The sequence below is a fragment of the Lycorma delicatula genome, chromosome 5 (assembly GCF_047948215.1).
Source record: "Lycorma delicatula isolate Av1 chromosome 5, ASM4794821v1, whole genome shotgun sequence".
NCBI classification, from domain to species: domain Eukaryota; kingdom Metazoa; phylum Arthropoda; class Insecta; order Hemiptera; family Fulgoridae; genus Lycorma; species Lycorma delicatula.
The window spans coordinates 174,382,063-174,406,849 of record NC_134459.1 but is presented as its reverse complement, the minus strand read 5'-3'; the positions used below and the strand labels follow the sequence as shown (position 1 = coordinate 174,406,849).

Here is a 24,787-nt window from a genome sequence, read left to right as displayed (position 1 = left end):
CTCCTGGAAACTTCAGCATGTGAAAATAATTTAAATTATATTAAAGCAAGTTCGATCTTATATGGATAATTAATTACTTTTTATACAGATTAATAATAATGATATGATTTGAATTCATTGCTTTTTAGTATAATTTTTTTTATTTTATATCAAAATGAAATTGACTTTCAATTTTGTATTTCATTTTAATTGCATTTCAAAAGCATTCTGGGAACTACTCTCAGTATATTAGCTTAATATTTAATTCAATATTTTAGCGTAAAATTAACAGACCTTTTCTTATTATTTTTACATACAATAATAAAACTACATAAAAGAAATGAAAAATTAGAAAATATACCTCCATTGAAGGCTGTGGCAATGGTCGCGGGCGAATATTTGTTAAATCTTCATATATTACGCCATTACCATGAGTGACATCACATCTATTCTGCGGTGATGACTTGCATGGAAGAAAATTTTGCATTTTTTTCTTATGCCTATAAAAAAAATTATATAGTGTATAAAAAGACTCATTTAACATATTTTAATTATGTATTATTATCACCAACTTAACTGCTATTTAAGGGGTTATTTATAACAACCTTTCTAAACCATACATTCAGCTAACTTAACTACTTCATTATAAACAGCAATTAAAATATTATTAGAATAGAATACATTAAATATAAAACGCAAGGATAAATGAATAAAAATGACTTATTTATAAAAATTACAGAATTAAAACTAATTATTTTTTTTTTTTAAGCATTATATTATATCTATAATTTTATTAGCGATAATATTGAAATACTGATATTATTAGTTACATATGAAGATTCTTAACACAAATATTTAATCACTTTTAAATGGGAATCTGTAAAGCTGCCATCACAAATAATCTGTTAATCTAAATAGATGAATACTGATACAATCCCAAAATCGATTACCACCAAATAACATCTAAAATCTCACTGTAATTCACAATTTTTAAAATAAAATTTAGTAACTTACTTTTATGTACAAAAGATTGGTCGAAAATGTTGTTTCAGAAGAAAAATCTATTTTAACATCATATATAGGTATTTTGTGAAATGTATAATTAACACGATGGCAAATTGGATCACAAAATTCTTATTAACGTCATGATTCAATCAATGTTTACACAGATTTATAATAATAATTTTATAAATTCACACTTTTTCTACTCTTGTTATTCTACACGACTTCCTGTAAAAAGAACGGGTCTGAATTTTACTGTAGTAAATTCAAATAAAACTAAGTTTAACAACAAATCACGTGCATTTTAATTCGACATCGACTTGATAAATTAATCTGTAAACAAAATGAAACTTAACTTTAATAACCTAACTTTTATTAATCATTAGCTACGACATAAAGACAAACTTTACGATTACTTTTACTTATCGATCATGTAACAAATATCGATTTATTTTTGTTTTCAACTGTACAGGTTTGTTCATAAACCATCCTTTTGTAATCTTCGCTTCCATTTTAATAAATTTTGATTATTTGCTTCATTTATTAAAAATTTTAAAATCCCTTATTTTTTACCTTCAATACTTCCCTTTCATAACCCTTGCAGTTAAATAAAAACTTACGACCCACTAACCTTGTTATTCAACTGGAAATTTGCTACAACAGTAATTTTTCAGACCGATCTAAAAATATGTCGACGTTTCGAACTTCATCAACCAAACCGCTTTAATAATGAACTTTATTTTACGCCTCTCTGACTTAACCGTCTTTTAGTGCTATTATTATAACAGAATACCAAACTACATAACCTTATCATTTTTTTTTTAATTTCTCGGAATGGCGGAGTTAATAAAAATATCCAGTTACTAATACGTATAAAGCAATAAAATACCAAAACATTATAATAACACTATAATTACACTAGTAAAATTGCCAAATTTTAATATTAATTTATAGACAAAAATGATTTTTCTTGAGTTCAAAAGAAATATAAGCAAAGCATGAAAAAATTACGATGACATTTAATTAATTCGTACACTTCGTCGTAATACATTTTTTCTCGTTATCGATAATCGATTAAATCTATTTGTAAGCATTAAACTTAATACGAGTCAATTAACAGAGAAAAGTAGAATGTAGGTAGAAACTGAGAGGCAAAGATAAAGAGAGAACAGAAGAGTTAAAGAGAGAGAGAAACCGGTATCAGGAAAGGTTAGTTTAGACTGTTAGGTTAGAATTACTAGTGGTGGTGGTTACAAAGCCCGTTGATTAATTAAATTCAACCCTGATGAGGCAGTAGCAGTATTTTGTGTTCTTGTTTAATTACGCCGGTTTTAAGTCGGGAGAGAAAATCGTTTCAGATCGATTCAAAGAATAATATTTAAATTTTAAAATCGTGGAAAGGGCTACAACACAGAACTGACAATTAAAAAAGATAATTTTAAAAAATTGTACAACTTTTTCCAATTTTTATCATTAAACAAAAAGTAATACAACAGTAGGAAATTGAAATTTACAAAATTTAACAGTTACGGAAGGCCAATTTATTAAAAATTTTTAAATAAAAAGAGTTAATCGTAAATAAAAATTAATTTTAAAAATTCAAATTTGATTTCATGATGCCAATCGTGAAAAATAAAGTTATAGCTGTACAGGTTTATTGCAATGCAATAGTTCTCCACCATCTACCACAAGTTACTGGGATATTTTTTTTTAATACAAAATATAAAATAAAACTGAAATTCTTACTCAAATCTAAACTTTTATTGTTGTTACATTATTAATATTTTTAGACTACAGATATCTAATTTTTTTATTTTTTTAATAATAAATTAACAAAAAAAATCGGTTGTACAAATTCTCATCACTAAGGGTTCTAAAGTTGTATCCATTAGTAAAAAAAAAAAATTATAATTGTTGCAGAAATCTGCAGATTCATAATCTGCAAATAAGAACGGAAAATAAATTTGATTTATTTATTCTTAACGAAATATTAAAATGAAAAAAAAGTTTATAAATAAATAGCAATAATTAATACCTAATATAAATGATCGCATACAAAATATTAAAAGATAAATCGATATACTGCACAAACAAAACAAAATTAATTTTATCCGTTCAGGCGTGTACACTATAAGTTTTAACTTGAATCGGCGATAAAAAAAAAACAATTAATGAAAAACAATACAATATTTGGAGGTCAGCTCTTAAAAACAGTAATTATTTTGTTATTTTGAATACATTAAAATACTCTGTCAATAAGAATGTAACGTACCGTTACAGAGATTTACCTAGGAAAATACTTATACAGAGGGAAATCGGGTTAGAATTGCCAGACAATTTTAGAAATAAATGCGATATTAAAACAAATCGGCAGACAAATATTCTTTCAGCAAAAGAAAATATTTTTTTTTATTTAAATAAATTACCGGGAAGATCTTTTTTTAAATGGTGGTTTTTAAATGGCTTTAAATTTGTTAAAAATGAGAACGGAAGCCGAATTATGTGTTAAGTTATAGGAAAACGATTCTGTTGTCCGATTCGATAGGAATGGATGTTATTATTTTTTTAAGAATAAGTAATTATTTACAACGTAAAAGTTGGCTAAGCGTCTTGAATCTTTGCGAATTGTATCGGTTATAGTTTGTAAATGTTTGTTTTATTTTCTCCGACCAGTTTTCCAGCTACTGATTTGTCTGAGCGTGTGTATGTAGGCAAATGCAGTAACCGCTACCGGCCTGACGTAGTCGCAGATACATGCAATGAATGAGTAAATGTACCGGTAAACATACAGTCTGGAACGGAATCGGGTCGACCGCTCTTTACACGTGTGATTAATTTAAACGACCACCAAAAAACACCGGTATCCACGATCCTAGTATTCAAATCCATATAAAAGCGGAATTCAGAGTCCTTTACACGGATTCGAACCTTACAACTCTTGACTTTGAAAATCAGCTGATTTTGTGATGAGTTTAACCCCCAGACTAAACCGGAGGGTTAATAATTTATAAACGTAAAGGGATTAATTAATTCATAACTAAGAAACGAGAAGGTCTTTAAAGTATAGTAATGTATGGGAGCCAGAATGATAAATTTTAATTTTTTGGTTTTCTTTTTATACATAAAACGAATAAGATCAATTGTTATTTGTTTTCAAAAAGGTTCATTAATTTTTTAATAAAGGAAAATTTAATTATAAAAATTGTAAAAGAGACGCAACTAAAATACAATGAACTAAGTATTTCTTAATACTAAAACTGACTTACGACATGGCAAACTTAGACAAGATAGAAACATATATCTAAGAAAGACTTTTATTTCGGATGTTAATTCGCTTCTACAATATAAAATTTTTCTTTCACATTCATTTTTATCCTTTATAAACCTTTATAAAGTTATCGGTTTACAAACTTCTACAACTAATATTTGGAATCGCTCTGTTAAGGAGATCACTACTACATTAAGAGACGTCTTTTTCGTTTCTACCGGTACACCGCGAAATTTGCTGAACCGAACATTACGATATTTTAACTGAAGCCTGCTTCAAAAGACACAGTTTTCGTTATTTTGCTTCCTTTTAACCTCGCTCAAACAAAGATCCATTCATCATAACCCCCGAAGTAGGTAACGCTACCCTAATACGCAGAAAAAAACCGCTAACATTACACCGCAGGTAAAGAAACGTTAAAGTTCCAACTTGCAACACCATAACGAGCCACGCTTTTAATTTCCCCGCTCATATTTTTTTTGACCTTAAATTGAGCGTAACTCGACCGAACCTCATCAAATTTTCACACGCACAACTTCAGACACAATAGGACTACTACAGCGTATCTAAATTTCAATGAAATCGATTTAGTATGTTTGGAGATTTACAAGCCACCACAAAATGTTACACATAGTTTAAGTGAATGGTATTTTCGTATTCCTCATACCACAAAACTTAAAGAAAATTCATTTTCATCCCCCCACCACCCTGATCCCGACGTGCGAAGTAAAGTAATACCGAACTGTTCTTCGAAAAGTCGGTAAAAAATAAGTTTAAATACATAACCGAGAATTTTCTTTAGTAAATCTAATATCATTGCCTATATCGATCATCGACTAGGTCAGTACAGACTTGTTCAGACAGTTATGTAATTTACAAAATTTAATGATAATTTCTGTAAAAGATCAATTAGTATTCTAATCGTCGTAAAAAAATGTAAAAACAAATTAATCTAAAAAAATTAAATCTTAAAATAAAATTAAATACTACGAATTTAGATACGAGGTGTGTGAGAAAAGTAATGAGATTGGTAACATCTCATGCGAACGATCTGGCAACGCTGTGTCTACCGGTCTGTGCTAGACCGGTTTGTTCATCCCTTCCACACGCTCAGTACGAGTTTCAACTCCGTTAAGCCGACACATTATTTTTGACAGCGCCATCAGTGAAGTTGTATGTTACGAAAATGTAGCATCGGAATTTAGAGCGACGTTGTGCGATCAAGTTTTTTGTTAAACTTGGGGAATCCGCGAGTGTGACTTTGAAAAGTTGAAACAGGCCTACGGGGATCATTGCTTATCAACAGCACAAATTTTCCGCTGCCACAAATCATATTTGGAAGGCCGAGAACACGTTGAAGATCAACTTCGCTCAGGGAGACCTTCGACTTCAAAATATGACGAAAACGTTGAGCGTGTAAGGGTTCTTGTGAGATAAGACCGTCATTTAACAATAAGGATGATGAATGAACAGTTAAATTTTGTTCAAATTTTGACAGACGATTTGGATGTGCGAAATTGGTGCAGAAAAACCTCACAACGGAACAGAAGGACAATCGAAGAAACGTGTGCGTTGATCTTCTTGAGAGGATTGACAACAACCAAGAATTCTTCAATCGCTTGATCACAGGTGATGAATCCTGGATATTTCAGTACGATCTGAAACAAAGCAGCAAAGCGAAGAGTTGCACACTCCGTCATCTCCTCGACCGAAAAAATTTCGAATGAGCAAATCAAAGATCAAAACCGTGCCGATTTGTTTTTTTGACAGTAGGGGTGTCGTGCGTAAAGAATTCGTTCCTCCAGGACGAACTGTCAACCAAGTGTTTTACAAACGCACCCTTGAAAGGCTCGGGAAAAGAGTGATTCTCGTGAGACAAGACATTGCAGACAAGTGGATGCTTCATCATGACAATACCCCGTGTCATACGGCCATTTCCATCACGGAATATTTGACCTCAAAACGCATTCCAACGGTTTCTCAACCCCCCCCACCTTATTTGAGTCCATGTGACTTTTTCCTTTTCCCGAAATTGAAACGTGTCTTAAAAGGATGTCATTTTGGAACTCTGGAGAACATTAAAAAGACTGTGACCGACCGGTTAAAAGCCCTACCGGTTGAAGCCTTCCAGCGCTGCTACCAGGAGTGAGAACTTCGATTCCGCCGGTGAGTAGCTGCCCAAGAGAACTACTTTGAAGAGGATAGTAATGTTGTTTGAAAAAATAAAAACTCTGGTAAGTAAAAAGTCAGTCTCATTACTTTTCTCACACACCTGATATTTAACGACTGAAAAGTTGTCGTTCATCCAAATTAATCTATTTTATCTGATAAGTTGTGAATAGCGATAAAGTGGAGAGCAACAGCCCAATTAGTAAAAGAGTACTTCCAGGTTTTATTCTATACACATAAAGCGCGGGCGAAGCTTCAACGGGGGATGCTAGTTTAAGATATAGTATGTAAGAGTTGTGTTTAGGTTTAAAGATTAGCCAACAGTATAAGTTAATGGAAGAAAAAAGTAATACAAAAACTTATTCGATTATCTTCAAGAAATATATTTAATTTTTAAATTTTCTCTAATAATTATCGAGAGAAAATCATTAGAAAATAATCATAACCCTTATGATTATAATCGTAAGGCTTACGTCAAATTACCCCTAAAAATCCTTCATTTTTTGGATAAGAAATTAATTAATTTTAAAAATCGCTAAGTCTGACCGGGATTCGAATCCAGAACTTTTCGGAAAAAAAGTAGAGATTTTATGACAGCACCACGGAGGTACATATGATCTTAATAATAAAATAAAAATTTCTTCACAATGAAACGCTCACAACTTACGGAATATTCTAAATCATAAGAATGTTATCTCGATATCGACCGTATATTTATCTATTTACGATCGCTGGCGATTATATTTACAAAGCCCACGACCGATTAAAATTTCCGCACCTTGTTTTTTGGAGGGAAATAAAAATGAAATATTGTAGCGTATGAAAAGACGCCAAGCCTGCACGGGATTTGAAATTAGAACCTTTCGGATGAAAGGCACGGAGATTAACACTCCGCCGCTAAGATCGGGAGCTACAGAACGTATCATGATTACAAATAGAACGACACAATGCGATTGTATAAGAGAAGAAAATTCTATACGAGAAATAAACAAAAATATAAAATCGAGTTTAAAAGATATTTGCAAAGCTAACAACTCTTTTATAGAAAGTAACGTAATATATAGTATCAAATGAACTTGAGAAAAGATTAAAACGAGCTTAAAGTACTCGTATTTTATATTTAATTACACGAACGCAACATTAATTGTAATGAATAAATTTACAGTTAAACGGCATGTCGATTTTACACGTCGTAGATAATACGCTAATATAACATTAATTTCAACAAATACACTGATGATGCTAAAAAGCATTAAAAAAAGAAAAACCGTGTGAAAAATTTACGATCTTTTAAGTAAATAAACAAAAGTAATATTAAATACGCCAACTCTTGTGAAAAACGATCCCCGCTCTTTAACTGCACGAATAGATAGATTTCATGAATATTCAAATAAGGACAAGAGCAAATTAAAAAAAAAAGAAAAAAGCGACCGCTCTGCAATAATACGCCTAAAAAAAATATATATACTTCTAAATAAAAATACATAAAACATATGCGCATCGAGAATATAGTGAAACGTGAAGGTAGTCGAGTAGTCGAGAGTAAAAAAAAATCCAACGTAAAAAACTAACTTCTATAATGAAATTCAATCTTTTAAAAAATTCACCTTAAATCAACACATCGTTTGATAAAAATATTTATAAACATATACTCTTGTTACACAATTCAAATAATTTGAAGATGAATGCAGTTTTCTTAATCGATAAGCTCGACTTTAAGTATTTTTTATTTTAAAAATATTTAAACTTTAGATATTTTTAAGGTATAAAAATTATTAAAATGTTGAGACATTTTAAAAAAGAAAAAATGCATGAGCAAAAAACTCATGAACGTTAGCGTGGATCGATTAGACTATATTTTATTATTTAATACTTATCTCAATATTTTAACCCTGTTACGGTCGTTGATAATACAATTATAGCAGTTTACTGAATATACATACAATACAGTAATGCGGTTCACATGAAATATTTTGCTATGCGATCCACCAATACAAGCATTATTTTATTAATTTTATTTATATAACAGAATACGAAATGCAAACACAATGAGGATAGGAGAAAATAAACAAGAATTCCTGTATAAAAGATGGAATAATTGAACTAGCAAAACAATACGGTATTAATAAAAATCACAAAAGTGAAAACGAGATAAAAAAATGTAGACAAAGAGTCCGACTCTAGTTTGTCATGGCTACGACCACGATCCTCTTACTATTTATAAGAAAAATTAAATCGACCGTTAAAATATTGGTTTGCTTGGCATTTCTTCCGCCGCCACTCCTTTCGGTCGCCCTAAAGCATAACACCGAATGTCTGTCACACGAAAACGCTACTGAGCCTCGAAACGGTTTAGCGACCAGTGTCCTAAATAGATCCTAAAGCTCAGCTAACAGCGTGAGCGGATTAAGCGCGGTGCCATATACCACCGGCTTACGTCTCCCAACCACTCACTTGTCATATATTTACTAAAATGACGTACCCCGTCAACAACTAAAAATAAATATGACATCCATAAATTGAAATTTACTTCGTCTACACAGCAATTCGCTGCCACGCCTAGGTCGCTGAATGCCAGCAAGTACCTGTCAACCATTTTACAGCGCTTGGAGCCTTAATTAGTGGGTGGTCAGCCATGCACCTCTAGATTAGCTTCCCACAGTAGTACTGTAAGAATTTTTCCCTTAAATAAACTACTGATATTGGTTAAACAAAGAAACCGCATCAAGGAACTCTTACACGGTCCAACAATGCGGCTGTCGCCACATTGACTCCTACTGTCAAAAAAGCAAATCGGCACGGTTTTGATCTTAGATTTGCTCATTCGACATTTTTTCAGTCGAGGAGATGACGGAGTGTGCCAATCTTCGCTTTGCCGCTTTGTTTCAGGATCGTACTCAAATATCCAGGATTCATTACCTGGTATCACACGTTCGAAGAATTCTTGGTCGTTGTTAATCCTCTCAAGAAGATCAACGCACACGTTTCTTCGATTGTCCTTCTGTTTCGTCGTGAGGTTTTTCGGCACCGATTTCGCACAAACCAAATCGCACGTCCAAATCGTCTGTCAAAATTTGATGTTCGGTGAAAGCGTTTAAATTTAACTGTTCACTCATCATGCTTATTGTTAAACGTCGGTCTGATCTCACAAGAACCCTCACACGATCAACGTTTTCGTCAATTTTGAAGTCGAAGGTCTCCCTGAGCGAGGTTGATCTTCAACCTGTTCTCGGCCTTCCAAAAATGATTTTTGCCAGTGGAAATCTTGTGCTCTTGATAAGCAATGTTTCCCATAGGCCTGTTTCAACTTTTCAAAGGTCACACTCGCGGATTCCCCAAGTTTAACACAAAACTTGATCGCACAACGTCGCTCTAAATTCCGATGCTCCATTTTCGCAACACTCGACAAAAACACAACTTCATTGATGGCGGTGTCAAAAATAATGTTTTGGCTGAACGGAGTTGAAACTTGTACTGAGCATGTGGAAGGGATGAACAAACCGGTCTAGCACATACCGGTAGACACAGCGTTGCCAGATCGCTCGCAGTGTTACCAATCTCGTTACTTTTCTCACACACCTCGTATATTTCAAAACTGAGGAATATTAGGAGGTAGAATCAAATGCGGATCTACATAGTATCAACAAAGTTATTCTTTCGGTTTTATTTTCTTGATGAATCGCCAGATAAACTTGATGCTTGTGCGCGGTATATGGAAATAGAAATTTGTAGCGTATGAAAAATTCCATGCCAGACCGGAATTGAACCCAGGACATTCTGATGAAAGACCGAGATCTTGATTACTACTACGCCACAGAGATCGAGTATTAAAGTATGTACTTAAAGGATGCATTATTATTCGATAAAAGTAAATGAATAAACGAAGATAAATACAATTTTCACTACAGGACAAATATTTGAATCTCTACAGCTTAATTCTCCAATACGTAATTGTAATACTTGTATGCTGAAGTAAGAAAACAAAATGAAAAGTTAATAATTTGCTTTGTTTTAACGAAATACTAATTGGATTGTTTAAAGTTAACAGCTGATTTTGTACATTTACAATACATTATTTAAATTTCAAAATTTTGTTAATTGTCTTTCAAAATTTATTGTGTTTAGTAATTTAGGAAGAAAACATTTAACTAATTTTTTAAATGAAATACTGCGATAATTAAAGTAAACAATTATCAGTCGACCTAGCCATTTAATTGGTAATAATGTTGTAAACTATTACGTGTTGTGTTATTATTACGTATTAGAAGGTGTTATTACGTATTGTATGACTTTATGTATTGTTTTGATTTTATTGTGAACCTATTATTATTATTAGTGTTTGACCATTAATTCCTACATTAACAATTTAAAATTTCTTATCGTAGTAAAATGTTACTACCTTGTTTTATTACTACCGCGATTTTTCGGTTTTTGCAATTTTGATTGCTTATAATTCGATTATGAATGAATTTATCGAGAAACAGTTTTCGCTGTAGTTTTTTTACACAAAATCTTACATTAAAATCATGCACCACATGTCCATGCGGACACCGCATGGACATGTTTTTTTTAAGTAGGAAAGTGGACAAGTTTGATTCAATTTGGTTTATGCAAGATGGCGGAAAAAGATTTCAAACGCACCATAAAGTAGTAATTTTTTAATTATATAGCTTCGCACTTGTTTTTACCTCCTTTGGTATCCCTCAGTTTTTGATATATGCAGTTTCGTTACTTTAATATCACTCTGTATAGTGTACTGTAAAAAATTAATTACAGTGTAAGTATAAAGCAAGAAAGTGAAAAAGGATAGCAATAGGTAAGGAGCATTTAATAGAAAAAAATAACCACCCAAAAATTACCAATAGATGTGGTAGACTTAAAAAAAAAATAAAAATAAAAAGATATCTATCTTAAGAAATTTTATCCTTGGATCCTTGGTGTGTACTTCGCCATGAATGTAAAATATGGTAAACGTGAAAGGGATAGAGGAAAAAGAAAGACTGGAACTTTGACGCGTAGGTAGGATGAAAATAACAGAATAAAGTGAATAACGAAGTAATGAACGGGAATAACCGGACTGAAGCTTAATCAGAACGATCCGTAATTAGAAAGATGAGATATATCATGTGAAGAGAAAGGACCGAGTAAAATAATACTAGAAGGATAAGTAGAAGATAAAACGAGAAATCCGAAAAAAGTAAAAAAATTATAAAAAATCTAAAAGGGAATATTCAAGATTAAAAGTTTAGCTCGAAATAGAGGAGAAAGGAGACGAATTTGCTGCAAAGGATCTGATCCTTAACGACGTTCTTATACATTTAAGATACCTTTCGTTATTACAAAACGATCGACTTGTGCTGTTTTCTGAAAAAAAATCTGTAAATCGATTTGAAGGCTCTACGAATTTTTTTACTTCTCGTATTCAAATTAGGTAATGAAAATTTTAAACGATCAAAGCGACGTGTTTTTTTTAGAATTAGATAAGAAAAATAAATAGATAACGTTAATCAGTAAGAGGGAGAAGCGGAACGGTACGTAATATTTTGAAAATGAGCGAGATAAGATACGGTTAGCAAGAGACGCAGTTTAAAGGACGAGTTACAAGAATAAGATAAGGATAAGAAGTAGAAAGAGATAAGACGGACAGATTAGAAGGAAGATGGGTACTACATGAAAAGGGGAGGGAGAAAAAACGACCGCACGATAAAAAAGGTACGTTTACATTTTTTTAAGACGTGCATTTTTTTAATTTTATTATTAGCATCATTGAAATACATATATACCCGACAAATAAATAAAAATATAGCTTACATATAAAATTAATTAGGTTGTAAATCAATTTAAACGCAACATTATTTATAATACTTTAGTTAATAATCCTAAGTTCTTCAAACAAAGCTTACCTATAATAAAATGATACATTATAAAAGACGTAATAATCTAAATTTACTATGCATAATTAAGAAAATAATATAATGGCCGATAATAAATTATTATAATATATCGCAAGATTTCTTAGTGATGTTAACATCGGCTACTTAACGTAAAGTAATACGAGTATATTACTTGTCATAAACATTGCTAATATAAATGAACATAAATACAGTTTTTGCATCATAATTTCAATAAAATTCATTAAAAATGGCTCGTATATAATCCATTTTTATAATTTATTTTAATAAATAAAAATAAGCCGAAAAGAAGTTCTGGCTAGCGAGGGCTACTTTTTTTGTATTGCTTAAAAATTATACGAAATTTGTACATCTCATTATCTATTTCAAACTTTTACGACTAAATTACTGAGATAGACGATTAGTTCCTAGATATAAATTACCTTCCTTTTTTTTACCAATTTTTTGAAGAAAAGTACGGTATTAATTTCGGTCGCATGTTGTTATTGGGGGGGATGAAATTGAAATTTCTTTAAGTTTAGAGGTGTGAAGAGTACGAAAATACCATTCGCTTAAAATGTAATTTCCTTTATAGGAAATTAAATTACGTTTAGGCCTATACGTAATTCATCTTACATGTAGGTCTGTGTATAAAATTTGTGGCTTGAAAATCTCCAAAACTACTAATTACATTCTTTTGGAATGTTTCATCGCTATAATTGTGCTTTTTGGTTAGACGAGATCGTGAAATGATAAATCTACATGCAAAATATGACTCGATTAACATATTTTTTCTTATATTATACTATATGTGTAACTGTACAGTTTAAATATACGATCGATAAAGTAAAAATTATTTACAAAGCTTTAAAATTAATAATTTTATATGAATTATTATACATAACGAAGTAAAACTTTTATTAAGTCAAGATTCAACTAATCATTAAAGGACGTAAACTAATTTTAGTAACAATAATTACAAATGAACAGATACGAGTGGTTCTGACTTAGCAGAGGACTTAATTGATTTCAACAAGAATTAAAGAGTACATTCTTAGTAATTAAGGAAAACTTTAAATTTAACTTCCTTCCCTAGTACCCAAACATTTCATATGAGATTATATTCTACGATACTCGTATTTTAATTCCTAAAATCCAGGAGCTTGGCGTCCGAGAACCGAATATGAATTTATTTAAGCGTCATAATTAAATATTAATAAATTTTCTATTTGCTTATTTAAATAACTGTTCATTTATAGTAAAATAGACTATAAAATAATTACAAATTACACCTAATAGAATAAATAAGATTATTATACCTCTATTAAACAAATAAAAAAAAAACTTTTTTTTTAATTTTCATTTATTGAAAGATTTGGGGTATTGATTTTTTATAGGTTTGTTTTACTTCTGTTGTAAATAGTTTTAATTCTGCTGCTGTTAAAACTATAAATTATAACATTAAATAAGTATTTCTACTAAATTTAAAAAAAAAACTCAATTAAAAGGAATAAGTAAACTTTAATAACCGATATTATTGCATCTTGTAAATAACTGCACTTACGAGAAAATTTCATTCGATTACACCTTAGATTCACCTTACTGTAAAACGAATACAAAAAAACACTTGCTTATCATTTCTTGTTTTCTTTTCATTAGCGTGAAAGTACAAAGAAAACAGTTAATTTAGAAAAACTATAAAAAAAAAAAAAAGATGGGGCTGTGTCGGGGCGCACAGCCTGGTTTAAGGTGAAACCTTACAGACCTGGGATGAAGTTCCTACGAGCTAAAGACCGACAAACTTATCTGTTCAGTAAATGGGAGAACTACCGTCTTATTTTTTTTGAACAAAAGTGAAAGTCACCGATGGAAAATTTTAGTTCCTTCACTTGGTCAACTCTACAGATAAATTGGTCGGGGAGTATGTCGGCTAGTCACGTTTAGTAAATCGGATCGAAATAAAAACGAGACATTGACCGCGTACTAAATTTAATTTTAACACGAAATGATACATCATATTTATTTAGACTAAGATTCGACGAAAATTTTATTCAATATCGCGGTCTGTGATAAGAGAATTAAGAGTCATAGGACATAATAAACAGCGATGTTGGTGCTCGCGCCGTCGGCGTCGTTTACTTAGCGCGCCGTGCCGGCTTTGCGACACTCCCGAAACAGTCTCTCTTGCTCGGCACCGGACATTGGGGTACCAGTGCGTAGCCCATAACCTCCCCTTTCCAACGATATGCGTAATTTATATTTTCGGCTGGCTTTTGCGCGGGCTGAGGCTGACATATTGAATTTTTATATTTTTTTACACGTTTACTTTAAACTTTTACACATAAATATTAGCCATAATACACTTATTATTACTTAAATCGATCTATCTAGACAAACTTTAAACACAAACACACGAATCACCGCGCTATCACGTCTAAGTCGTGAGCTACATGAAATGAGCGAGAGCGCCAGTTCTAGCCGAACAGCGCTGTGCCCCCTCCACACCAGTGAAGCAAATTCAAATTCGTATCGGCGAGCTGACCATGTGAGTTATAAAATGACACCGCATTTAGATCTCTGAGACTAATTGAAAGTTATTAAGGCAGGACTATGTAGACCTTTTCGTTACGCTACAAATTTCTGTTCTTGTACCCGAATGTTTCGGTGTGATTTTAATGACGTTTCACGTTAAAATTGACAAAAAGTTATTCTACTTTCCACTATACAAGAATAAATAACCGATGCCAGGAAAGTATTAAATCTTTGTTATCGAATTTTTTTTTATAGACGTCAAATATTTTTTTCAAAAATCTCCGCAGAAAATACTGATGAATCGAACGGTGTAATTAAAGTTTATGTAATACTTTTTTTAACGGTACAGTTACACTCCGGCTTCTACGGCGTTTATTATAATTAATTTGGTAAAAAGCTGAATAGAAGACGAAAAATGGAGTACATCTAAAATAGATGATTTACATACAGGGTGTCCCATATAAAACGCAACCCAACCTTATATTGGTAGGTATTGAAATAATAAAAAGGCATGTGTAAATGTAAATGTAATTTTAATTATTACCATCCATTACCTTACATTTAGAGTAAATGTTGGAAGTGGCCGCCATCTTCTTGAATACAAGCTTCAATTCTTTTTACAGCGTTTCTTGCAACTTTTTTCACAGTTTGTGGCTGGATATTTAATACAGCTTGTTCAATATTGACGTTCAAGGGTTCGTGGTTTGTCGCTGTAGGCTTTTTCTTTGAGGTAACCCCGTAGAAAAAAATCCACCGCAGTCAAATCTGGAGATCTTGGCGGCCACAAGCCTCGACCGATAACACGATTACCAAAGAATTCCTCGACGAAATCAGAAGTTGAACCTGCGTAGTGCGATGTCGCACCGTCATGTTGCAGCCAGCAGCGTCTGACTTTCTCTTCAAAGAGTGCGATGAACAGAAATAAAATATCCTGATGTCGTTCTGCATTAATGGTGTACTCGAAAAAATAGGAACGATTATTTTCTTCCGCGACATCGCGCACCGCACGCCCAACTTCTGCGGGTGTAATTGTTTTCGTGATAAACGTGGGGATTTTCAGCGCTCCAAATTCTACCGTTTTGGCTGTTTACGTAGCCATCCAAATGAAACCGTGCTTCATCTGTGAAAACTAACGAATCTATAACATTAATTCCCTCACGCAGAAATCGACGATATTGTAGCCGTTTTTCTTTGTCGCGCTAAAGTTGATAAACCGTTTGAATGCGATAAGGTCGTAATTGTGATTGTTTGGTCGCCCGATGAACAGTTGATTTAGACAAATAAATTTCAGCAGACAAACGTCTGATCGATTTATTTGGCGAGGCGAATAATCGGTCTTTGATTTCAGCGACCGTATCTGTATTCAACGCCGACGCAGATCTTTTGTGTTCCTTGTTATTAACAGAACCGGTCTCTCTAAATTTTGCGATTAACCTTAATACTGATGTTTCGTTAGGAGCTGGTTTATCCGGGTACTTATGGCGAAAAAAATCTTGCACTGCAGCCGCTGATTTCGTACTGAAGTACGACTCGACAATGAAAACACGTTCATCTAGCAAAAACACCATCTTGTCTCTAGCAATATACTGAACGTTACGATTGCACTGTTGTTACTATCGGTAGTGTTCTACTGCGTCGCCGCGATGTTCAGATGTTTGCCGAGTCCATTTTAGTAACGAGTAAGGGAGTAAGCTTGACTTTTAAAATTTCATGGATGAGTGATTGACGGGTTGTGTTTTATATGGGACACCCTGTATTAAGTAGGACTGAGGATGTAGTAAATATATTAAGAGTCAAAGGTTAGCCCGGAACAGAAAGGAACGGTGGAGAATAGCATGAAACAGGTCAAAAGAATATTAAAAAATATTAACGTTGTAAAAATACTGCAAATCCTACCTATTGCATATCGAGAAGTTAAATAAAAAAGAGAAAATTATACAATTCTTTAACGAATCCCAAACAATAAACTAAAGAATCTATATATTTAAAGTAAATTAAACGGAATACTTACTTCCAGACTAGGACGGTCGCAAGGAGTAACATGGCGAGCAGTAACACAGAGCACACAACGATTAGAGCCAGCGATGGTATCGCAGGGCTACTATGGTACTCCGCATCTATCACCTGAAATTAAAAATAAGAATTTTTTTATTCAAAATTTTAACATTTAAATTTTAGCAAAAACTTAGTTTTCTATCAGACTATTCTAACAACCACTTGTAGAGGAGCATTTTCTAGGAAACATGAAACCAAGAAACGATCACCAAATCGGTAGAGATGATACATCAAATCTCTTCTTTTTTTCTTTGGTTATACCCCTTCGTGGATTCTGACCTTCTCCTTCATAATTGCACTTTCGGGCCACTCGCTGTCCGAGGTTATCGTTTGGCTATGCAACGGATAATTTTTGTAGGGTAGAGGTTTCAGGCCCCTTCACTGAACGGACCGGGGATTTTTTCTGTTACAGTTTATACGTTCCAGAAACTCGTCTATCATCTGAATAAGAATGCTATGTTCCTATGACGACATCAGTTAGTCGTAAACTGCTGGCATTTATATACGGAACTTGCTTGAACTCACCCCTATCGTTGCATTTTACAAAATGCCTTTCAGCAAAATCAAGATTCCAATAAAACAAATGAAATACATTAATAAAATAGATTACCGCATCGATAACGCAGTTATAACTTTAAGCCTGAAATATTAAAATTTGAGAATTTCGGAGATCTCTCCGAAATCACAGCTAATGTAAAATGCAGAAAGTGTTAATAATAATAATAATGTAACGTTTAAAATAATTATTTTAAATAAAATAATAATAACGATAAATAAAAACTGAAATATTGAGAAAACGTTTAGGACCCGTAAAAATAAGTGAAAACGAACAAAAATTCAAAAGTGACAAAGAAAAATCTTTACAAGTACGATGAAACTGAGAAAATGTCACGTTTCATCATAAAAGTAAGACCCAAAATCTTCGGCCAAATGAATGATAAAATAAAATACTCACAAAATAAAATCTTCAACCACATATTCAACAAAAAAAAAAAAAAAAATAAATAAATAAAATTAATGAATTTTAGTGATTCAAAAACAGTTTTAAAAAAATTAATGAAAATATCTGAAGAAAAACAATTCAAGATAGAACAACGTTCAGTAAACTGGTATAAGATATTTAAAGGGTTTTAAGAGAAGGAGAAAAAGAAACAGAAAATGTTCTAGACAGAAGAGAGAAGGCAAAATCACGAAAGCAGCGAAAGAATGAAAAACTACTGGAAAATCGGGAAAGAAAATGCCCACTACAAAGAGAAAAATGAATGGAAAAATAATTGTTGTTTCAAGTGATCCTCAGTCTGTCAGACATGAAAAATACCTAAAATCAAGTAAAACGTGAAGTAAATGAAATAGGTAAATTGATGTATTTCAATTAATTTAATTTTAATCCGATTATTATTCTTTAAATAGTTTTTAACGTAAACATTTCTTTTACGAATCGTCACAAGGATGGTTTCCACGAAATTTTGAGGAAATGAAACCACGGTAGACTTAAGTCGAAAATCTAAACATGAAAATTAAATTTTAGCAAAACACGTTGCGTCTTAAAAATGAAGGATTTGTTTGAAATCGGTTTCATACGTTTTCTACTTCACCCGACTCACGAAACAATTTGCAAGTTGCGCTTGGATTTCATCGTACATTCACTTTTAAACAAACGCTGTGAGCGATGAAAAAAATTTAACGTTATTAAACGATAGAAAAATTGTTATCGTACGTACAAACTAACAAATAATCTCAACAAAATACGTTTTTTGAGATTTGTGTAGTTTCGTAAAACGTTTTTTTGTTTTTCAGAATGTGATATATTTACAATAAATACACTCAGAGATTAAGGAAACGAGCGCAGGATAATAAGTAATAAGAAGACGAGAAAAGTGCCACTCGCATCGGTCGAACGAATTAAGAGCATTTAGACGGCGAAAGAAAAGTGTACACTCCCGAATAAACTACCGTAACTACCTTTGTCAACATCCACCTAGCGTCACACTTCGTACATAGAGTCTCCAGCTGATCATCGGACCCAGCACACCAGGGCATACCAGCCTTCACAGTTGGGGCTGTCCAACACCTCCCGCTAGAAACCCCTTTTCCTCCTTTCCTCATCATCTTTGGCTCGAAGCATCATCCAAGAAAAGAGGTTGAATCCAAGCAAGCTGCAGAAGCAATTGTATAAGATAGCAGAGTCGCAGATGACAAGCCGGTAATCTCCGCACGGGCCCTTTGTTCTACCCATTCAGGGCACTGAAACAGGGTGTATTCGACAGTGTCACACTCCGTGCGGTACATACAATTAGGGGTATCACGCCTCCCAATACGATGAAGATAACTGCCAAAATTGCCATGTCCTGAGAACATTTACGCGGTGCAATAGTCAAGATCACCATGTTTTCTCAAACACCACGATCGCAGGTCCGATATTAAGACTCGTCCAGGCCGCAGTTTCCCCGGCCAGCCACCGATCTTTCCAGGCGTTAAAAATCGAATCCCGTACCGACGCAGCCGATATCCCGGCGTACCTGTCCGTCCGTTTCTTTACCAATAGATCGAGGGGGGGGGGAACACCCGTAAGCACGCAAGCAGCATCATATGAGATGGTCTGATATGAAGCAATCATCCCCGGCAACGAACGTCTACGCACACTCCAAAGCCTGGTAAGGTTCCTTTTAATCAGCAACGTTGAGTTCCAAACCGGAGCAGCGTACAAAATAATAGATGCGACAGTTAACTCTCCGTTTCGATGTTCGAGGCGCCATCTGGATTGAGAGAAGTCGTCTCAGGCCAGCAAAAGTGTTCTCTGTCCGTTCGCAGACCGCGATGATGTGGTCGTTGAATCTACACGATTTGTCAGTAGTCACCCCTAAATATCGGACAACACGTTTTGACGGAATTAGGTGTCCTCCAATGCGTAGGTCTATTTGACCCACCCTCATCCGACCGACGAGGACGATATTTTCACTCTTCTGAGGCGATAAACACAGGCCGTGATCCGTCAACCATCCATTTATTCGAGTAAGATTTTATGGTCTATCCGATGCTACCATCACGTATTACATAAATCCAAAATAACCCTAGCGAAATACTTTAGCTAAGAGTTATCCGATAATGTGTAGTTCTTTTCTCCTTAAACATAGCGTTTGACAAAGAAATGGAAAAAATTGAAGATACATTCTACGGATGTAAGTAAAGAAAAAATTCATAACTTTCGTAAACATTTTGTTTTCGATTATAATTTGAAAAAACTACTCTGATTCTTTTCCATGCTAAAATGAAGCCTTACTGAAATTCTTGGAGCTTAAATTAAGGAACAGACTTTATGGTTTCATGTGGTTTTATCAAAAAATGTGATATGAACACTGCATGACTTCCTTTTACGTTTATTAAATTACATATCCACATTTTTTTTTTAAATGAAAAGTCCATAATATTTTATTTCATTAACTTAAGTATTTTTTTTCTTTTTTTGTCATTGTATTATTATTTATCGTAAATTTTACGATAAATAGGTTAATCATTATTCTGATTGTAACAAAAGTTTTAATAAAATTATTAAAATATAATAGTCTGATTCGAACCGATGTGCCATGTAAGATCCAGATATTTCAGTAATTAAAATTTCATTTGGCTATAACTCTGGAACCAATGAAAATAAGTACAACTCGTTGTAAAATAAGTACATATCGTTGAAAAGCTCTCAATGAGGGCTTATTACTGCAGTTCAGAAAAAAGTGAAAAATCGAATTTTTTTTTGGATTTTGGACACTTTTGGTTCAGTCGACTGCAATCAAAAAGGAAAATGCACAACTAGATGTTACAACAGTCCTAAATCCAAAAGTTCAACATCCTACGGCTAATCGCTTTTTGAGTTATGCCAGATACATACGTACGTACAGACGTCACGCCGGAAGTAGTCATAATGGATATTTCCGTTGAAATCTGAAAACCTAAATTTTACACAATATACTTTACTTCGTACAAGGGAGTAAAAATAAACGAATAAAAATAAAATAAGATGATAGTTTACCTTTATTATTTAAATTTCATCAAGTTATGTGAAAAAAAAGAAACTTCTTATATAGAAATAGTTTTGAAAATACATATCGAAAATTTTTTATTTTGTAAGTCGGCATTATGAATTGCAGATAGACAACTAAAATCGATGTATTGGTTTCGAATAATATTTTATGTTTTCAAAATGTGAGAAAATTTAGCGTTTGAGGGCTACTTTTTTACAAAATACTTCTAATTTTTAATAAGAATTAATCGACAGATTAATAAAAGATTATTTTAACCTCAAGAGAAAATAATTGTTTCAATATTTCTTACGTATATCTATTTAAAAAATAACAAAAGAAAAGTTTATTTTTAAGTCTAAAGAAAATAGATAACATCGAAAATAAAATGTTAAATTAATAAGAGAAAGAAATATTTTGTTTTAAAGAAATACAATAAAAACGATGGCCAACAGATTTTTGACAATAATACTAGAATAAAGTGCCTAGTTGTACGTTATTAATGGATAAAGTTATAAAGATAATTTTAAAAAAAGATATCACCAGTAAAAGAAAGAAACGATGAAAAAGAAAAACAAAATAATATCTCGATGGACTTTAACAACAGAATCAATAATCGTATTACAGTATTAAGGTTTCCGTTTTCCTGAGATGATCGTGTAATTACAGAAAATAAAATAAAAGTTATATTTTTTTTCAACGCATTATTTTATCAAGATAATCCAAATAACATTAATTTTATAATTAAAGAAAAATTTAATTTTGATTCAGTTCGGCTAGATTTGATACAAATTAATTCTATTACAGTAAGGTCAAGTACATTTTGTTTTTTATACTTCATATACTGTTTCTGCAAAACGCATTTAACTCGTGCAGCTGATATTGCGTTCAATCCGCGATTTTGTTATAGCAATTTTACAAAAAAAAAAAAAAAAAAATGTAGCGAAACATATAGTTGTTAATAAAGCATTATTTTTTGTCTCGGTCATTTGAATGGTTTGATGCAGCTCTCCAAGATCCCCTATCTAGTCCCATTGGGTTCATTTCGATATACCCCCTACATCCCACATCCCTAACAATTTGTTTTACATATTCCATACGTTGCCTGTCTGCACAATTTTTTCCATCTACCTGTCCCTCTAATATCAAAGTGACTATTCCAGGATGCCATAATATGTGGCCTATAAGTCTGTCTCTTTTTTTACCTATAACTTTCCAAATGCTTCTTTCTTCAGCGATTTGCCGTAACACCTCTTCATTTGTCATTTTTTCCTACATCCCTAAAAATTTTTTTTTACATATTCCAAACGCGGCCTGCCTACACAATTTTTCCCTTCTACCTGTCCTTCCAATATTAAAGCGACTATTCCAGGATGCCTTAGTATGTGGCCTATAAGTCTGTCTCTTCTTTTAGCTATATTTTTCCAAATGCTTCTTTCTTCATCTATTTGCCGCAATACCTCTTCATTTGTCATTTTTTCCGCCCGTCTGATTTTTAACATTCTCCTTTAGCACCGCAGTTCAAAAGGTTCTAATCTTTTCTTCTCAGGTATTCCTATCGTCCAAGTTTTACTTCCATATAAAGCTACGTTCCAAACATATACTTTCAAAATGTTTTCCTTACGTTTAAATTAATTTTTGATGTAAGGAAATTATATGTTTTACTGAAGGCTCGTTTCGCTTGTTATATTCGGCATTTTAAATCGCTCCTGCTTTGTCCATCTTTATATAATTCTACTTCCCAAATAAAAAAATTCTTCTACTTCCATAATCTTTTCTCGTCCTACTTTTATACTCAGCGGTCCATCCATCTACTTTATTTCCACTACATTTCGGTACTTTCGTTTTGTTCTTTTTTATTTTCATGCGGTAGTTCTTGCGTAGGACTTCATTCATGTCATTCATAGTTTCTTCTAAGTCTTTTTTACTCTCAGCTAGAATTACAATATCATCAGCATATCGTAGTATCTTTATCCTTTCAGCTTGCACTGTTACTCCGGATCTAAATTGTTCTTTAATATCCTTAACCGCTACTTCTATGTAAAGATTAAAAAATAACAGGGATAGGGAACATCCTTGTCGGACTCCCTTTCTTATTACGGCTTCTTTCTTATGTTCTTAGATTATTACTGCTGCAGTTTGGTTCCTGTAAATGTTAGCAATTGTTCTGTATCTATACTTGAACCCTAAATTTTTTAAAATGCTGAACATTTTATTCGAGTCTACGTTATCAAATGCCTTTTCTAAGTCTATAAATGCCATGTATGTTGGTTTATTTTTCTTTAATCTTCCTTCTACTATTAGTCTGAGTGCTAAAATTGCTTCCCTTATCCCTATACTTTTCCTGAAACCAAATTGGTCTTCTCCTAACACTTCTTCTACTCTCCTCTCGATTCTATTCTAATAAAGTATACAAACACTTAAATAACTTTTAAAATGCTAAAAGTAAGAAATTAAATGTAGCAAATTCTCCTACTTCAAAATTATTTTTTAAATATGGGACACTCCACATCTAGCCACCACGAAACATAACTTAAACATTTTAAACAGGAAAGTTACGTAACAAATTTCGTTAACATCTCAACGTAGATTCTTCGAAAAGAATTTTCAAAGAAAACTGTAAGGCATTGATGCTATTGAATTTTAGACAAAATTAAGAAAGGGTGAGCGATATTATTTACCATTTTTAATTTTCGACTTTTTGTAAAACGATTGTAGAAAAATTGAGCTATAGTACGATGAAACTTAAGTTATTTGAAATACCAAAGTTTAAAGTCAGCTTTTGCTACGAAATCTTGAAAACCCATCGACAAAAAAAGGTTTAAATTTAACAGAAATATTTGAATGTCTATTGAATGTCTCGTTTAGTACGATCTATAAATAGAAAAATTTGCATTCGTCGTTCAAAGTTTTTTATCTTTCTTCACCCCTTTCAAGGTCAAATTTTAAAAATTTAGAAATGGAAATTTTTAGACATTCTCATGAAGATTATTACATACACAAAAATTAAACTGATACCTACATTTGTTACACGGAAATTAAAAAATTCCACTGTTACTCCATTTTAACCCTTCAAAATATCCTTTCTTGTATGCACTTACGCCGTAAGAACATGTACACAAATTTTCATAAATTTGTGTACAACACAACACGTTACATATATCAGCTCTGGTCTCATTTTCGACCATATCCATCTTTTTTCATTTTTCTTTGTAATTTATTTGTTTTTTAAGTTGTGGCTGTTACTAAACAAATTTTACATGAATTAGCTGACTAACAAGAGGGTCAGATTTGGTTCAAATCTTTTTACTAGAAACGTTTATCTCAAGTATATTTTTAATATAGCGTGTATTTTAAGATAAAAACGTTATTTGATCAAGGGGGTCAAATCGGACCCAAATTGTTTTATTTTACATTTTGGTATTTTACGCAAATGTGAGTTTGGTTGCGCAATTACGCTTCCTGCGCCTGGTCAGCCAAACCAATAATAACACTTCTTTCACTAATTTTATGGTAATATTCACTATTTTTATTACAGTTTATTTTATTTAATAAAATTATTAACTTCATGGCACTAAATATAGGCTGATTTCTACAACCGTAAAAGCTGAATCATGTTTTGTTTAATAAAATAGATTTTACTTAATAACATAATTTTATTTAAAAATTAATTGAACATAATGGAAAGCATAGGTGAAGTTTTTCAATTCTTTCTTCTTAGATCTATACCCCTTTTTCCCCCCGAACAAAAGAGGAGAACTAATGTTTTAAACATTTAAAAAATATACATATATATTTTTTACATCATTGTTTCATGAAACTTTGAGCAAATGTATTCTCAGAAAATAAAAACTGTCCCTACAGAAAGAAATCAGAGA

At 32.5% G+C, this 24,787-nt stretch overlaps 1 protein-coding gene across 3 annotated transcripts in view; it reads right to left on the bottom strand.

Moving 5' to 3' along the window:
* pxb (putative Hedgehog signaling attenuator pxb) overlaps positions 1 to 24,787 on the bottom strand; it is a 295,964-nt gene that overhangs the window by 14,753 nt on the left and 256,424 nt on the right. For all 3 annotated transcript variants that reach the window (XM_075367538.1, XM_075367541.1, XM_075367539.1), the window contains 2 exons: positions 16,853 to 16,965; positions 341 to 479 (listed from right to left, as the gene is read on the bottom strand). In XM_075367538.1, the coding sequence (XP_075223653.1) occupies positions 341 to 479; positions 16,853 to 16,965 (252 nt within the window). The remainder of the gene's footprint in view (positions 1 to 340; positions 480 to 16,852; positions 16,966 to 24,787) is intronic.